General features: G+C 40.1%; 1 protein-coding gene across 3 annotated transcripts in view; it reads right to left on the bottom strand.

Moving 5' to 3' along the window:
* Positions 1-929: 929 nt before the first annotated feature.
* fig4a (FIG4 phosphoinositide 5-phosphatase a) overlaps positions 930-18,255 on the bottom strand; it is a 96,490-nt gene continuing 79,164 nt past the window's right edge. For all 3 annotated transcript variants that reach the window (XM_067985021.1, XM_067985022.1, XM_067985024.1), the window contains exons 22-24: positions 13,408-13,487; positions 10,773-10,862; positions 930-1,574 (exon numbers count right to left, since the gene is read on the bottom strand). In XM_067985021.1, the coding sequence (XP_067841122.1) occupies positions 1,397-1,574; positions 10,773-10,862; positions 13,408-13,487 (348 nt within the window). In that variant the 3' untranslated portion in view covers positions 930-1,396. The remainder of the gene's footprint in view (positions 1,575-10,772; positions 10,863-13,407; positions 13,488-18,255) is intronic.

Raw genomic sequence — 18,255 nt, 5'->3', positions numbered from 1 at the left:
ACTCAAACAGAAATATTCACTGATTGGATTCTACAGTCCACTCCATTCAAGCGAATACTGTACCCAATCAGGCATGACAAATTACTGGTGCGATAAATTGAAATGATTATTCGCATAAAGTCTGATTGCTAATTGACATTTTCCAGAATGACCAGTATTGTAAACAGTAGTGGGCCTGACCACCCAATGGGAAGATGATGAAGAGTTTAAACCCTTAGGCTGCACATACTTAAAATGTACTCATCTTAATAGGGTGAGGTTGGGATGGTGGGGCTGAATAAAGGGCAGCACTGAAATGGATGTTATCAGACTCTCTTTATTTGAATCAGGACTCCTCCTATCTAATCATGGAGTAATAATGCTATCTAATGCAGAGAAATCTGCAGCTCAGCTGAGTTCCCCAGTCCATGAAGTTTCAGGGTTGGTAAAAACAAATAATCTGTGGTGGGGCGGGGGAATAGGAGGAAAACAACATAAAATCTAACCATACATATTTTTCCAGTGCTTGATGATTCTTCTGGCACAAAACAAGGCAAGTTTCTGAGAATACACTTAGATCAAGGGATTTTTTTTTTTTAAAAGAACAGTTTTCAGGCAGTAATGATGCCTAATTATAGAAAGATATGTCTTCTATCGAGAACTTAGGTGGGTGATACTTACCCGTCACCCATAGGTAAACACTTCATTCTAAGTAATTTTATCACATTCTAATGCTGTGAAAGTGGCAATATGCAAACTCTCAAACCCTACAACATAAACACTGTTATGAAGAACTGAAAGGCACTCTGTTTTCAAGAGTAACCAATGTGGTTTGATGAAGTCATTATACTTTAAAAAAATAAAAAATTAGGTGGAATTTACTTACTGTTCTGGAAAATGAAGTATTTTTGGAACAAAGGTAAACAAGATAAACAAAACACCTAAAACAATTTTAAGTTTGAAGTTGTTTTCTTTAATGTGAGCAAAGGGGAAAAAAAGATAAATGTTATCAATAATGAGCAACAATAGAATGCATTAACATAATCTGAACACAGAAAATATATTAAGTTGCAGAAGTGTCACTTAAATAACTCTGCATTCAGTCTTCAAATAACTTATATTGTGGTTCTAATAAAGCAAAACTGATAAGACACACACCACAGAATATTTCAGGGCAAACTCATTGTAAAGTCCATTGTCGATTAATGTCACTTCAGCCCATCAATTCACTATCTTGGCAAAATACATAATGCAGTACTTAAGATCTGAATTCAATTGTATGACTGGATTGCAGAAGAGATAATTATATTCTGAAATTGCCATTTCCCGGACACAAAACAATTGTCCCGAGTAATCAGCTCTGTTGAACAAAAAGGGCAGTAATTTGTTACGTCCAGGACTGCCTTGCTGAGTCTCTTCACATGTATCTGTTTTTGATGTACTCTCTGTAGACAATCAGGTCATCCTTGCACATGGGTTGCATCATGCCTTTGCCTGTCTGGATATGGGAACCAAAAATTTCTGCTGATTTTCTGTCCAGGTCAGCCAGATGCATCTCATAAATGCTGTCTTGAAGAAATGAAGAGACCGGTCCCCTAAATAAGAAAAAAAACCAACCTGTCAGCATCAGCTTGGCTCAGTGGTGGCACTCTCACCTTAGAATTAGAAGGTTGATGAGTTCAAGCCACATTCCAGGATTTGGGCACATAATCTAAACTGGCATGTTAGTGCAATACTAAGGGAGCGCTGCATTGTTGGAGGTGCCGTCTTTCAGATGAGACATTTAATCGACGCCTTGCCTGTTCAGGTAGATGTAAAAGATCCCAAGGCATTTAACCAAGTTCCACATGAAAGGCTGTTAATTAAACCCAAAAAATTAGGATTTCAGGATAAACTCAATATATAAAAAGTTGACTGAAGGATAGAAAAACTGTGTCCAGTTTTTTAAAAAATTCGTTCATGGGATGTGGGCATCACTGGCAAGGCCAGCATTTATTGCCCATCCCTAATTGCCCTCGAGAAGGTGGTGGTGAGCCGCCTTCTTGAGCCGCTGCAGTCCGTGTGGTGAAGATTCTCCCGCAGTGTCGTTAGGTAGGGAGTTCCAGGATTTTGACCCAGCGATGATGAAGGAACGGCGATATATTTCCAAGTCGGGATGGTGTGTGACTTGGAGGGGAATGCGCAGGTGGTGTTGTTCCCATGTACCTGCTGCTCTTGTCCTTCTAGGCGGTAGAGGTTGTGGGTTTGGGAGGTGCTGTCGAAGAAGCCTTGGCGAGTTGCTGCAGTGCATCCTGTGGTTGGTACACACTGCAGCCACTGTGTGCCGGTGGTGAAGGGAGTGAATGTTTAGGGTGGTGGATGGGGTGCCAATCAAGCGGGCTACTTTGTCCTGGATGGTGTCGAGCTTCTTGAGTGTTGTTGGAGCTGCACTCATCCAGGCAAGTGGAGAGTATTCCATCACACTCCTGACTTGTGCCTTGTAGATGGTGGAAAGGCTTTGGGGAAGTTAGGAGGCGAGTCACTCGCCACAGAATACCCAGCCTCAGACCTGCTCTTGTAGCCACAGTATTTGTGTGGCTGGTTCTGGTTGCTGAGGCATAAGGGAGACATTCAAGTGTTGGAGGTAGTGCAGAGATGAGCCACAAGGCTAATCCTTAGTGTCATGGGTCTAAGTTATGAGGAAAAACTGAAGAAACCTGGGCTTTTCACCCTGGAATGGAGGTGCAAGAGTGGTGATCTTATTAGACGTTTTTAAAATAGGTAAAAGAATAGAAAAGATAAATCTAGAACATTATTTTGTTAAGCAGCAAGAGTAATACAAGGGGACATAGATTCAATTAAGTGATTTTATAAAAAAAGTCACTTTCTTGAAGTTTCCAGTTAGGAATCATATGGCTTGAATTCACTTAAGAATTCTACTCTTTGTGCAGGAATTACAGCCAGCATTGGTAATTTTGCATTCAAGTCCTTGAAACTGTAGCCTCCCCCTCGCATGCGAAGAACATTTCATATACTGCAGTATGGGGTGAAGGCCAGAAACTTCCCCAGTGTGGAGAAAAACAAACAGAGTGGGAAAAAAGTAATCAAATGGTCATTGGTCCCTCTGGGCGCACCTTCTCATGGTTGACTGTAGAGTACCTTTAGAAAGCACTTGGGAGCAGCTCTCCAGCCCAACGAAGATGTGCAGCAGGGGGAATTGAGTCTGTGTGTGCATGATGTGTCATGAAAAAGGACTTTTTTTTAGTAATTTGTACAGTACAATTTCCCAAGATTTTCCAAATTATAGAGCATTATTAAATTGGAATCAAGGTCCAATACACAGTGATTACAGCAATGGGAATGTACAGTACCACTTAATTATCAGCACTGTTATAATAACTAACCTTTCAAAATCTGATTTTATAGTTTGCTTTTGTGGGACTTTTGTCATTTTTATGTTTTAGCACATAATAGCATGCTGTGCAAACATAAGAGCCTGTAATTGTGTTTGTTGACAAGGTTTTATGTAATCTACATTGTCTTGCTGCATAAATTTATGCTTAATCCAGCACATCATAGTCGGTACAGCACAGGAGGCGGCCATTTGGCCCATCATGCTTGTGCCGGCTCTTTGAAAGAGCTATCCAATTAGTCCCATTCCCCTGCTCTTTCCCCATAGCCCTATAAATTTTTCCCTTTCAAGTATTTATACAATTTTCTTTTGAAAGTTACTATTGAATCTGTTTCCATCACACTTTCAGGCAGTGCATTCCAGATCATTACATCTTGCAGTGTAAAAAAATTTTTTCTCATGTCATTTCTGGCACTTTTGCCAGTCACCTTAAATCTGTGTCCTCTGGTTATTGACCCTTCTGCCACTGGAAAAAGTTTCTCCTTATTTACTCTGTCAAAACTGTTCATGATTTTGAACACCTTTATCAAATCTCCCCATAAACTTCTCTGTGCCAAGGAGAACAACTTAGAAACATAGAAAATAGGAGCAAGAGTAGGCCATTCGGCCCTTCGGGCCTGCTCCGCCATTCAAAATGGTCATGGCTGATCGTCTGACTCAGTACCCTGTTTCTGCTTTTTCTCCATATCCCTTGATCCCTTTAGCATTAAGAAATATATCTATCTCCTTCTTGAATACATCTAATGAATTGGCCTCCACTGCCTTCTGTGGTAGAGAATTCCACAGGTTCACCACCCTCTGAGTGAAGAAATTTCTCCTCATCTCGGTTCTAAATGGCATACCCCATATCCTGAGACTGTGACCCATGATTCTGGACTTCCCAGCCATCGAGAACATCCTCCCTGCATCTAGTCTGTCTAGTCCTGTTAGAATTTTATATGTTTCGATGAGATCACCTCTCATTCTTCTAAACTCGAGTGAATATAGGCCTAGTCGACCCAATCTCTCCTCATACGTCAGACCTGCCATCCCAGGAAACAGTCTGGTAAACCTTCGTTGCACTCCCTCCATGGCAAGGACATCCTTCTTCAGATAAGGAGACCAAAACTGCACACAATACTTCAGATGTGGTCTCACCAAGGCCCTGTACAACTGCAGTAAGACATCCCTGCTCCTGTACTCAATTCCTCTTGCATTGAAGGCCTTCCTAACTGCTTGCTGCACCTGAACGCTCGCTTTCAGCGACTGGTGTACAAGGACACCCAGGTCTCGTAAACTTCTCCAGTCTCTCCACATAACTGAAGTCCCTCATCCCTGGTACCATCCTAGTAAATCTCTTCTGCACCCTCTCCATGGCCTCGACATCCTTCCTAAATGCGGTGCCCAGAATTGAACACAATACTCCAGCTGAGGCGTAACCAGTGTTTTATAAAAGGTTTAGCATAACTTTCTTGCTTTTGTACTCTATGCCTGTTAATAAAGCCCAGGATCCTATACACTTTTAAAAAAAAAACGGTCTTCTCACCTTGTCCTGCCACCTTCAAAGATTTGTGTACGTGCACTCCCAGGTCTCTCTGTTCCTACACCTCCTTTAAAATTGTACTATTTAGTTTATATTGCCTCTCCTCATTCTTCCTACCAAAATGTATCAATTCATACTTCTCTGCGTTAAATTTCATCTGCCATGTGTCTGCCCATTTCACCAGTCTGTCTATGTCCTCCTGAAGTCTGTTACTATCTTCCACATTGTTTACATTTCAGAGTTTCGGGTCATCTGCAAACTTTGAAATTATACCCTGTATACCCAAGTTCAGGTCATATCAAGAAGAGCAATAGTCCCAATACTGACCCCTGGGAAACACCACTGTATACTTCCCTCCAGTCTGAAAAACAACCAGTCACCACTACTTTCCGTTTTCTGGCCCTTAGCCAATTTTGTATCCATACTGCTACTGTCCCTTTAAAGCCCTTGGGCTTTAATTTTGCTAACAAATCTATTATGTGGTATTTTATCAAATGCCTTTTGAAAGTCCATGTATACAACATCAACTGCACTACTCTCATCAACCCCTCTGTTACTTCAAAGAACTCAATCAAGTTAGTTAAACATTATTTTCCTTTAACAAATCTGTGCTGACTTTCATTTATTAGCCCATACTTTTCCAAGTGCCAATTTATTTTGTCCTGGATTATTCTTATAAAGTTTCTCCACCACTGACATTAGGCTGACTGGCCTGTAATAGCTGGGTTTATCCCTCTTCCCTTTTTTGAACAGGGTGTAACATTTGCAATCCTCCGGCACCGTCCCCATATCTCAGGAGAATTGGAAGATTGTGGCCAGAACCTCCACAATTTTCACCCTTACTTTCCTCAGTAACCTAGGATGCATCCCACCTGGACTGAGTGACTTTTATACTTTGAGTACTGCCAATCTTTTAAGTACTTCCTTTTTATTCTATTCAATATCACTACTACCTCCTCTTTACTGCTACAATAGCAGTATCCTCTTCTCTAGTGAAGACGGATACGAAGTATTCATTTAGTGCCTCAGCCATGCCCTCTGCCTCCACAAGATGTCCTTTTTTGTCCCTAAGCTTCCTTTGACTATCCTTTTACTATTTATATTTTTATAAAGGAATTTCAAATATAAAAGGTTTCATTTATATAGCAATCACACTTACAGCTTGTTATCTCTGTCCATGTGTATGCTCAATTTTATAATTCATTGCAGAAGCTATTTGTTTTTCACATGAGAAAAAAAAGGCTTTGAGAACATGACTTCGAACTTAACTTCTTCATTAGCTTCATAAAGTGTGCGCAAAATTGTACAATTTTAAGGACTCAAGTAGTGGACTAAACACCAGCCTTTCAACTCTTAGATCTGGCTTCAAATCCAGCCTAGACTAATGGATGAACATCTTATCTGGCTGCCATCTGCACGAGTCTTGTGAACTGAGTTTATGCGGTTTCAATCCAATTCCAAGTGGGCAGAGCTTGTAGGACCAAACTGCTCCTACTTTGGCAATCTCACTCAGAAGGTGGCTGGTGTGGGGAATGGAAATGTCACTGTGGTGCAGTACATTGATGGAGTAAAGTGGAGGAAGCTTTACTCTCTATAGAACGGTGGTATACCTGACCCAGAGGTTCTGGATGTGCAACAAAAAACTGTTCATTCTGCAAAACTAACATCCTCACCTCAATGGGCACAAAATTCACAAAAGTAAAAAAAAACCCTACATTTACAATTTTGTTGAAACCATATTTGTCTAGAAGAGTATGACCATTTAGACTGCATTACTACACAGGCTTTTGCAGACCATGTTAAAATTAAAACTGCCATTAACAATTAATTTCTATTGTGGGTTCAAGCTCCACTCCAGTACTTCACATAATCTGGGCTGTCACCCCTGTACAGTAGTGAGGGAATACTGCATTGTGGAGGTTGGGGGGGCATCGTCTTTCGGATATGACATTAAACCAAGGTCTCATCTGCATGAATGTTATTTGAATAAAAGCAGGAAGTTGTCTTGGCAAAAATTCTCGTTTCAATCACCAAATACAGATTAACTAGTCATTGTTGGATTGTGGTTTGCAGGTTGATACTGTTGTGCAAAATGGCTCCGTGTTTGCTTATATAGCAATCACTGTTTTCATAGAGTAATTAATTATACGTGAAGTGCTTTGGATGTTGGAAAGATGTGATATAAATGCAAGACATTCCTTTTTTCACCCCCAGTGTTCACAATCTGTATTGCACTGCAGCAACTCGCCAAGGCTTCTTCGACAGCACCTCCCAAACCCGCGACCTCTACCACCTAGAAGGACAAGAGCAGCAGGCACATGGGAACAACACCACCTGCATGTTCCCCTCCAAGTCACACACCATCCCAACTTGGAAATATATCGCCGTTCCTTCATTGTCGCTGGGTCAAAATCCTGGAACTCCCTTCCTAACAGCACTGTGGGAGAACCGTCACCACGCGGACTGCAGCGGTTCAAGAAGGCGGCTCACCACCACCTTCTCGAGAGCAATTAGGGATGGGCAATAAATGCTGGCCTCGCCAGCGACGCCCACATCCCGTGAACGAATAAAAAAAAATGCTTCCTTAACCTGAGCAGATAGTGAAACAGTTTTAAAAAAAACTATACATCTAACACTACTTAGATAGGCAAATGCCGGATAGGAGTAAGCAACTTAAATTGGTTTGCTATTCATACAAGTTCAGCTTATTGTCGTCAAACATGATAGTGTTTAAAAATACGATAAAAGTCACTTGGACGCAACTAAATTTCAAACAGTAATTGAAATCTGACACCTGCGCCATTTTAAACTCTAATTATAAACATACATTTAAAAACAAAAATCAGTTGCACATGCTTTCCATAAGAATGTTAGAAAGAATGGTCAGCTCTTGACAATGAGGAAAAAGAAATGACATGTCAGGAAGTGACTTTATCTGTGGTAGGAAAAGGCTTGATGGGTCTTTTCTGGTTCCATACTTTCTTCTGTACCTTATACAGCAGAGATTATCGAGCTTAGATGCACAATGCTATAACAAAGTTTCTTCAATGGTTTTCCATTTGGTGCTCTGCAGTGAGAATTACTACTGCAACTGTAGCACATCAAAAAATGTCCTTACAAATAACATGTAGTGCATTCTTGATCTACAAAGTGCCAAAGAGAAGGTTTGCAATTAGAGGACCATGAAAAAGGCTGCTTTCAACAGATTGGTGACACAAACCAGTCCTCTTGCCTTAAAGGAGATATCAACACTGCAAAATGGCACCTACAGAGTTATTTCCTCCTTTGGCTCTCAAATCAGATTTCTTGACTGGGATCCAGGTTATAGCAAAGATCTGCTAGACTGCAGCAGATGTTAAAATGTCACTAAATACGAGACCATACTTTCAGACTCTTTGTGAATACTTCAAACAGCCCAAGCCTAGAAATACAGCTAAACTGAAAGAAATGAAGACATCCAAAATACTGCAGTAATTATACCTGGTCCAGGCAACTTTTCACACCACATATATAAAAAAAACCTTTTTCTCATGAATCAAGCTTCTTGAAGTCCCACATGCTGACTGAAAGTACTTTCAAAAAAACATTGAGCTACTTTATTGGATACCTTATCCTGCTTCCTAGTTGTTTACTTTAGCTTTTTTGCAGCTGGCTTCATTTGTAGCTTTCCTATTTGCTTTATTTGTTGCTTATCAGTAGCTTTCCTTTCTGCTCAGTCATATTTGAGGCAATTAGCATCAGTTAATCGTAATTTGTTGATTTTATGAATTATGATATTTGAACTAAACACGATTTTAATGATGGGTACGGTAGCCAAATAGTTATGGTACTAGACTAGCAATTCAGAGAGCATGGGGTTGAAGTTCCTAAGGGCCGTTTTTGGGCACGAGGGTGGCCTGAAATTGGGCCCCAGGCCTCATTAGTATTAACTGGGTGGGCTGCCGGCACCTCCACAGCCAGCTCGCTCATTTGAAGAAAATGGTTATCAGGAGGCTTGCCTCGCCGGCAGCAATCCGAAGGGGGGGTGGGGGGTACGGGCAATTGGAATGCTGTGGAGTCGGGGAGCGTTCCTGCTCATCCTGGCAAAGCTGAAGAATCTGGAGCTGAGCAGGCCAGCTCCAATATCAGGTCGGACATCTTTCAGGAGTTATGTGGCTGCGGGTCTTTGGTTCCTAAAATTGCCTCCCATTGCGCCCATTTTAGGCCCGTTATACGGGCGCAATGAGATCCAATTTTGCGAGGGCGAGGCCGGACGGGGCAGCCCGAGTGAGAAAGCATTCTCTATCAGGCAAATGGAAACTTAATTTATGTGGATTTTCCAGAAATTAGGTTTGGAAGCTGTTAAGGTTTATGGTCACGTCACACACCTGCTTGGCCAAAAAAAACCTTTACTTCTCAACTCACACAGAAATATTTGAGACAGACTGCAGTCTTCAAACACATAATCCCAACTGGGCCCTCAGCTCTCCGGAACTATCTTAATAGCAGCAGAAGCTTGATTTTTGTAACTTGTTACTTGCAGAAACTTACTGGTTTATCACCCGTGACCTCTACCACCTAGAAGGACAAGGGCAGCAGGCACATGGGAACAACACCACCTGCACGTTCCCCTCCAAGTCACACACCATCCCGACTTGGAAATATATCGCCGTTCCTTCATTGTCGCTGGGTCAACATCCTGGAACTCCCTACCTAACAGCACTGTGGGAGAACCTTCACCACATGGACTGCAGCGGTTCAAGGCGGCGGCTCATCACCACATTCTCATGGGCAATAAATGCTGGCCTTGCCAGGGACACCCACATCCCATGAACGAATAATAAAAAACACAACCGGTGTATCTAGCACTGTTTGTAACTGATCTGCATTCCCTCCTCCCCACAATTCAACTACTGACATGTTGGCTTACTCAACAGTGAGGAAGTGTAGCCCTAAACAACTCTCACTCAAACTACCAATGGAGGAAAAAGTGAATTAAAGTTTGTCCCCATTAAATTTAATCTGTTTCTACCTTCTATTGCATTTGTAACCCCAGCGAGACCCAGAACAAAAACAGTGTTGGAGAAACAGTTGCAGGGTGAAAGCAGCTGGCACTATACCACGACCTGTGTGTTTTCTCTCAGGAGCTGGGCCAGTGAGGTAGTGACCCCGAGAGCATTCAAAATGGACTTACTGATGTGGGCTAAAACCCATGTAGAGGCCAAACCTTGGGTTGAGGTCCAGTTGTGCTGCAGAGGTATTAGCTAGGCTGACAGTCATAAGACTGGGCGAAGAGTCAGTCCAGAAGTGGAAACAGACATGGTCACTGGATGAGAGAAGCAACATCATCATCTACTATGGGAGGACATTACGAGGGAGCGATGAGCAATGAAAAGAGGTTACCCGAACTTTAAAAAAAAAATATATTCGTTCATGAGATGTGGGCGTCACTGGCGAGGCTGGCATTTATTGCCCATCCCTAATTGCCCTTGAGAAGGTGGTGTGAGCTGCCTTCTTGAACTAATGAAATTTTTGCTGCAGAGATTCATATGAAGAGACTATCACATCTTTAGTCCTGTCAAACAAGGAGTGATAATGGGATAACAGGATTATGCCAAAACAAAGACTATGTAGATCAGCCTAGGCAAAGCTGAAAAAACATTGGGGATAAGTATCTGAAAAATAAGACTTTTTCCAGTTATTTTGTGTCTAATATAATTTTACACAACGTACAGAGTAAAGAGAAAAGGTTCTGTTCACTGGCAATATTTCTTCTGTGTAGATTTGTTGTGCTTCAGGCTTATTAACCAACATTTACCCTTACACTTGCTGATACATAAGTTTGTTATGATTTAGGCAACATGTAAAAACAAAAAACTGTAACTATTGCTCGATACTCACAAGATGGTCATCATGTTGTCTAGTTGCTTTGCACTGGATTGTTGGCTGTATATATCAACCTTACGCTGGCTTTGACCCAAATAAACAAATCTATTGTGAAACATAAGTATGTTAAAACATTGTTTCAAATGGGGAGTCTGAAGACAGCTTGTCATCTTTGGCATGCATATTTGGATATCATCTCTGAATCTAAAGACTAATTGATTACAAAATCCAATACTGTTTACTTAGCCATATAATTGTGAACAGGTGCTTATTTGCAGACTGGTGTTACATTTCATTAGCAACTGGTAGTATGCTCAGGTTTAAGATGTCATTAACCAAACTCCTTACAACAGGTACGCACAACTTTCTTTCAGCTTTATTTCTATTTCAATTTTTAAAATAAATTACCTAATTTTTTGTTTCAGAATTGCTGCAAACGGCAGTGCTGATGATGATAGCTGGTCTAATAATTTTGATGGCTGATAGAGGAGTCCATCGAAGATTGAGCAGTACTGACAACAGACCTATCAGGCCTGTGAAATTGGAACTCAACAGTTTTACTGGCATAGCAAAATCATGGAAAATACAAATGTTGGGTTGCCTGCCTGAAGGCTGGAAAGCCTTTGGTAAATCCATGGGTTTTGGTAGACCAGCATTTAGCACAGTGAAGTCCTACCTTGCAAAGGCATCCCTTCGAATTGGTCTTGTTCTGGATTACTTGGTTCTAATGTAATTTTACAATGGACTAGTAGACCTCCCGTGGAATTGCTCACAGGTAATCTGGAACCTAGAGTGTAGTTTCTGACATTTACTGTGGTCCTGCTATAGCCTAAATGTTACACCGGTTTGCCCATCGCTGTAACACAGCACATTTACTGAAACAATACATCATGTGGCTGATGTGAAAAAAATATAACAGGGTTGGATACTGAAATATACAAGCCTCACAGATAATTTGTAATGGCTATCACTTCATAAAGCTTAGTTAAGATTCAAGGAACTTTCTTGTGCAACTTTATTCCCTCTGCAAAACCCCTCATTCCCATTATAAAATAATGTTGTGCTCTACCTCTCACAGCATCATGCAAGTCTTTTAATTCCTCCTCCCTCCATTTTTTTCCAATTATTTACAGATTATAAAAATGTAATCTCTCCTTGCTTCCCACAGTAGATTTGTATTTTTTCTGGTCATCATTGGGTACCACTGTCCAGTTTCCAATGACCAGCACCTGACGTTATCTGGGATGGTCTTAGACTTTCTGCCTACAGCTGCATTGTTCAATATCAGTATTGAACTGCCTAATAAACATCTCTCTCTGCCCGTTTTGCAAACATCAGCTCCCCTCAGGTGACACAAAAAACATCCTAAACACCACTAATTCAGTTATTATTTAATGGCTTAAACTGTATATTAAAAAAAAAGTGGAAAATGACTTCTTTTTGAGCTACTCAAAACACCTACACCACTTGCGCACACAAATATAACCTCCCCGCCGACCCCACGCTGCCCAAAAGAGGGGACTTAGTGTTAGGTAGAACAATGGTACAATGTGCAAATCAGGGAAGAATTCTTCATGTTATAGTTAAATCTATGAAAGCTATCTAGCTGCAGTAAAAAAAAAATAGGCAAATAAGGTACTGGATTGCATTAGAATAGAGATTCAGTACAAGTCAAAATAGCTTGTATTAATACAAGAAAATGCAGGGAACACGCCATAGGTCAGCCAGCATTTTTCTCTCACCAGATGCCAAATGACCAGTTGTGTGTTGCCAGCACTTTGTTTTGTTTCAGATTTTCAGCATTTGCAGGTTTTTTTTGCTTTTTGAGTTTGTATTATTGTTGTGGTCAGACCCCACCTGGAGTGCTGTGTGCAGTTCTAACCACATAGAAGGATATTGCTGTTCTTGAAAGGGTACAGAGACAAACAATGATGACGATTCAGAGTATCAAAAATTTAAGCTGTAAGTTAATTTGGCTTGATTTCTTTAGAAGAGGAGACTTTGAGGATTTAAATAAAGTTTACAAGATTATGAATGGAATTCATAAATTTATCTAGACAAATTGTTCATTATGATGAAAGTTTCAAATATCAGAGTGCACAAGTTAAAAATTAATAAATTAGGAATACAAAGGGAAGTCAGGCTGAATTTTTCCACCCACGGGGCTGTAGAATAAGTTACTGGGCAGGCTATTGAATTAGACAATAGAAATGGGTTCAAGAGACATTTAAAATGTGTTTCTGGGGAGAGATGGGATTGAGGGATATAATGAGAAAATAGCTCACCTACAAAAAGGGAACAGGCTTGTTGGCCTAATGGGTCATTCCTATGTCTAATAGTTCATGTTGTGAGTACTCAATCTGCTTTATTGATTTTTTAACTTCTATGTGTCACTCAGCCAAGTAAAATGACATAAGTCAGTTATATATTGCACAGTACTGAGCCATTGAAATACTCATGAAAATTAGAGAGTAAGCATTATGCAACAGACAAAAGAAAATTCAATTTTAAAAAAATTCAAGGCTATTCAAATTTAATTTGGGGGTTCAGAATTTATAAATGTTATTTGAACATTGGTCCAGTTCCTTAAGTCATTTGAAGCACTCAATTACATTTTTGCCTTGTAACTCATCCAAGATTTTTATCTCACCTTTTGTATATCAGATCATCTTCTGATGGAATCCCTGCAAGATTCATGATATGCATCTCTTTTGGAGATTGGCTGGAATCCTGCAAATTACCACAAAACAAAATCTAACATTAATTCCATGCTTTGGCCTCATCACATAACAAGTTGCCCAATGCTACCTGACTACACGTTGGAATCTTCATTATCCATGCTCCAATTGTCCACTTACTTGATTATGTTAGTATTTTCACAGGATAAAGTCTTGAAGGAAACAAGATTACAACAGCTGGCTACCAAAAGCAAACTCCTATTATACATAAATTGATCTCAAAGTTTGCAGGAAATGTTAAATTCAACTTTTGTGTACTCATCTTTATTCCTATACTATAATTGTAAGTTCAAAAATTTGGGGACTTTTGATTAATCACTGGGGGGGGGGGGAGGGAGGAAAGAAGAGGGAGGATATCCGTGTTAGTTTGTTAAATAAAGTGCAGCCAATTTTTTCCTAAAAATTATATTATATTTATTTGACAAATGAAAAAATCACAGCAACTAGCAGCAGGAGCCAAAATGTTACTAGTTACTTTAGAAGTGCAATTTTTTCATTATTAATCTTGCATAGCCAAAGGGTTAAAATGTGCAGCATCCTGAAATGACAAGAAAAAAATACTTGTTACCATTTTCAGAATGTATCCACCTGGCTAGAAGGTAAAACATTAATGCTGCAAAAAGTAATACCTTTGGTATAGCAGTTCTAATTATTTCAAAGCTCTCCACATATCAACATAATAACTCAGTTATACAGTGGAGAAATCACATACATAATTTAAAAAAATCTTTTGAATGTGGCAGCCTCTAAATGTCAATTAGTCTCCAGTAAGAGAATCATAACCATTGTTATCCTCAATTCTTTTCAACTAAAAGATGAGAAAGGAGCGATGAGATGAACAGTAATTTATAGCAAAAGAATATCACACCATATAATTTTTCAAACACTTCAGATCAGATTGGGAAGGACAAGGAGCTTGACATAGGGAGGATAACCTACATTCAAAGGCTGAGGAAACCAGACCAAAATTAAGTATTGTAATTTCCTTCTTCAGTTAGTTATCCTGCATGTATCATAGAATCATGGAATGGTTACCTTCAGTCAGGTGAAGGCCACTGGCCCATCTAGCCCATGCTGGCTCTTTGTAAGAGCAATCCAATTAGTCCCATTCCCCCACTCTTTCCTCATAGCCCTGCAAATTTTTCCCTTTCAAGTATTTATCCAATTCCTTTTTGAAAGCCACGATTGAATCCGCTTCCACCACCCTTTCAGGCAGTGCACTGCAGATCATAACCACTCGTTGCGTAAAAAAGTTTTTCCTCATCTCGCCTTTGGTTCATTTGCCAATCACCTTAAATCTGTGTCCTCTGGTTCTCAATCCTTCTGCCAATGGGAAGAGTTTCTCTTTATTTACTTTATCTAAACCCTTCATGATTTTGAACACTTCTATCAAATCTCCTCTTAACCTTCTCTGCTCTAAAGGAGAACAACCCCAACTCCAGCTTCTGAAGTCCTTCATCCCTGGAACCATTCTAGTAAATCTTTTCTGCACCCTCTCTAATGCCTTCACATCCTTCCTAAAGTGCAGTGCCCAGAATTGGACCCAATAATCGAGCTGTGGCCGAACCAGTGTTTTATAAAGGTTCAACATAACTTCTTTGCTTTTGTACTCTATGCCTCTATTTATAAAGCCCAGGAGCCCATATACGTTTTTAACCGCTTTCTCAAGCTGTTCTGCCACCTTCAAAGATTTGTGCACATAGACCGCCAGGTCTTTCTGTTCCTGCACCCTCTTTAGAATTGTACCATTTAGTTTATATTGCCTCTCCTCATTCTTCCTGCAAAAATGTATCACTTTGCACTTATCTGCGTTAAATTTCATCTGCCATGTGTCTGCCCATTCCACCAGTCTATGTCCTCTTGAAGTCTATCATTATCCTCCTCACTGTTTACTACACTTCCAAGTTTTGTGTCATCTGCAAATTTTGAAATTGTGTCCTGTACACCCAAGTCCAAGTCATTAATATATAGCAAGAAAATCAGTGGTCCTAGTATCGACCCCTGGGGAACACCATTATCAATAAAAAGTATAGTACGATGTGGCGTAACTTACACATGTGGAATACCAGTAATTTTTCTTGAATAAATTGACTTAATAATTCTCAGGAGACAAAGTTGAAAGTGGAGTTATGTTTAGTGCCAAAAGTGTGTTATAGATTGGGTCTAATAGCTCCTTACTATAAATTTTGTTCTGGCCACACATTAGGCAATAATTAAAATTGCAGTTAATTTTGCTATTATGCTCTCGTGGGATCATTTCGTCTCCCACAGTACAATTTGTTTTCATGTAATATCTGTGAAATACTAAATGATTCATAGAAATAACACCATCACCTGCTATAAATAAATACAGATATACCAAGTGTGTAAAGCACAAACTTTACATAGAATTACATAGACAGTACAACACAGAAACAGGCCACTCAGCCCACCAGGGCCATGCCGGTGTTTATGCGCCATACCAGCTTTCTCCCTCCCCACTTTATCTAACCCTATCGGCATGTCCTTCTATTCCTTTCTCCTTCATGTGTTTATCTAGCTTACCCTTAAGTGCATCTATGCTAGTCGCCTCAACTACTCCTTATGGTAAAGAGTTCCACATTGTAACCACTCTCGGGGTAAAGAAGTTTCTCCTAAATTTCCTATTGGATTTATTAGAGACTATCTTATTAACGACTTAGATGATGGTTTAGAGAGCCACATATCCAAGTTTGTCAATGACACAAAGATAGGCAGCACTGTAAGCAGTGTAGAGAGCAGTGAAGCATAAAATTACAGAGAGACATTAATAGATTAAGTGAATGGGCAAAACTGTGGCAAATGGATTTCGATGTAGGCAAGTGTGAGGTCATCCGCTTTGAATCTGAAAAGGATAGATCAGGGTACTTTCTAAATGGTGCAAAGCTTGAAACAGTGGAGGTCCAAAGATTTCAGTTCTGGGCACCACATCTTATGAAGAATATATTGGCCTTAGAGGCAGTGCAGCGTAGATTTACTAGAATGATACCTGGACTCCAAGGGTTAAGTTACGAGGAGAGGTTACACAAACTAAGGTTGTATTCCCTGGAATTTAGAAGATTAAGGGGTGATTTGATTGAAGTTTTCAAGATATTAAGGGGAACTGATAGGGTAGACAGAGAGAAATTATTTCTGCTGGTTGGGGAGTCTAGGACTAGGGGACATAGCCTAAAAATTAGAGACAGGACTTCCAGGAGTGAAGTTAGGAAACATTTCTGCACGCAAAGGGTGGTAGAAGTTTGGAACTCTCTTCCGCAAACGGCAGTTGATGCTAGCCCAATTGTTAATTTTAAATCTAAGATTGATAATACTTTTTGGTTAACAAAAATATTCAGGGATATGGGGCTAAGGCGGGTATATGGAGTTAGGTCACAGATCAGCCATGATCTCATTGAATGGTGGAACAGGCTTGAGGGACTAAATGGCCTGCTCCTGTTCCTATGTATAACCCTCATTCTGGTCTCCCCACAAGTGGAAACATTTTCTCTAGGTCTACTCTATCAAACCTTTTCATAATTTTGAAGCCCTCTATCAGATCACCCCTCAATATGCTCTTTTCTAGAGGTATAACATCTTAGTTCTGGTATCATCCTAGTAAATCTTTTTTGCACCTTCAGTGTCTCCATATCCTTTCTAGAATTTGGAGACCAGAACTGTTCACAGTAATCCAAGTGCGATTTAACCAAGGTTCTATGCAAGTTTAACATAACTTCTCTGCTTTTCAATTCTATCCTTTGGAAATGAATCCCAGTGCTTGGTTTGCTTTTTTAAAAAAATGGCCTTATTAACCTACTTTGTGATTTGTGTATCTGTCCCCCCAGATCCCTCTGCTCCTCTACCCCATTTAGACTCTTATTTTCCAAGGAGTATGTGGCCTCCTTACTCTTCCTGCCAAAATGTACCACCTCACAGTTACCTATATTTAAATTCATTTGCCAATTACATGCCCATTCTGCAAGTTTATTAATGTCTTCCTATATTTTGTTGCAGTCCTCCTCAGTATTAACTATACCCCCCAATTTGGTGTCGTCCACAAATGTTGAAATTGTACTTCCGATGTAAATAGTGAACAACAGTGGTCCCAGCATCGATCCTTGTGGAACACACCACTTCCCACCTTTTGCCAGTCTGAGCAGCTACCTTTAATCCCTACTTTCTGTAACCAACTTACCAAGAGTCCTGGATGAGGTCAGTGCTTTAAAATTTGTTTTAAACAGCAACACGTTTCGATGCCTTACTCACATAAAAATACTAAATGAATGCTTCCAACTGCAAAGGACACACTCAGCTAGGATGAAAAACTACTGTATCTTAAATATTAACCAAACTAAAATGATGAGTTTAAGATTCTGAAAGAGACACATTTGAATTTTTAAAATTTCATTTATTCATTCTTGGGATGTAGACGTTGCTGGCCAAGGCCAGCATTCATTGCCTATCCCTAGTTGCCCTGATAAGGTGGTAGTGGGCTTTCTTCTTGAACTGCTGATAGCTGTTTAGTTACTTAGTGGTAGCCTAGCTGAAAAATATGGCTATCAATGCTAGTTTCCTACCTTACAGACTCGTGAGTTTAGTGGATGTGATGCTTAATCTCACCTAGCACTACTACTATGCAGTCCTACTATTAGAGAAAAAAAGAGCTTACTTGATGGTTACTGACACATTACAATATTTTCTCTGCCTTGACTCAGCCAAGTTACATTTTCACCACTGAAGAAAAAGTTAAATGGTGCCCCTTTGAG

The sequence above is a fragment of the Heptranchias perlo genome, chromosome 5 (assembly GCF_035084215.1).
Source record: "Heptranchias perlo isolate sHepPer1 chromosome 5, sHepPer1.hap1, whole genome shotgun sequence".
NCBI lineage: Eukaryota > Metazoa > Chordata > Chondrichthyes > Hexanchiformes > Hexanchidae > Heptranchias > Heptranchias perlo.
The sequence above is the reverse complement of the archived record's forward strand: the minus strand, read 5'-3'. Positions and strand labels throughout refer to the sequence as shown.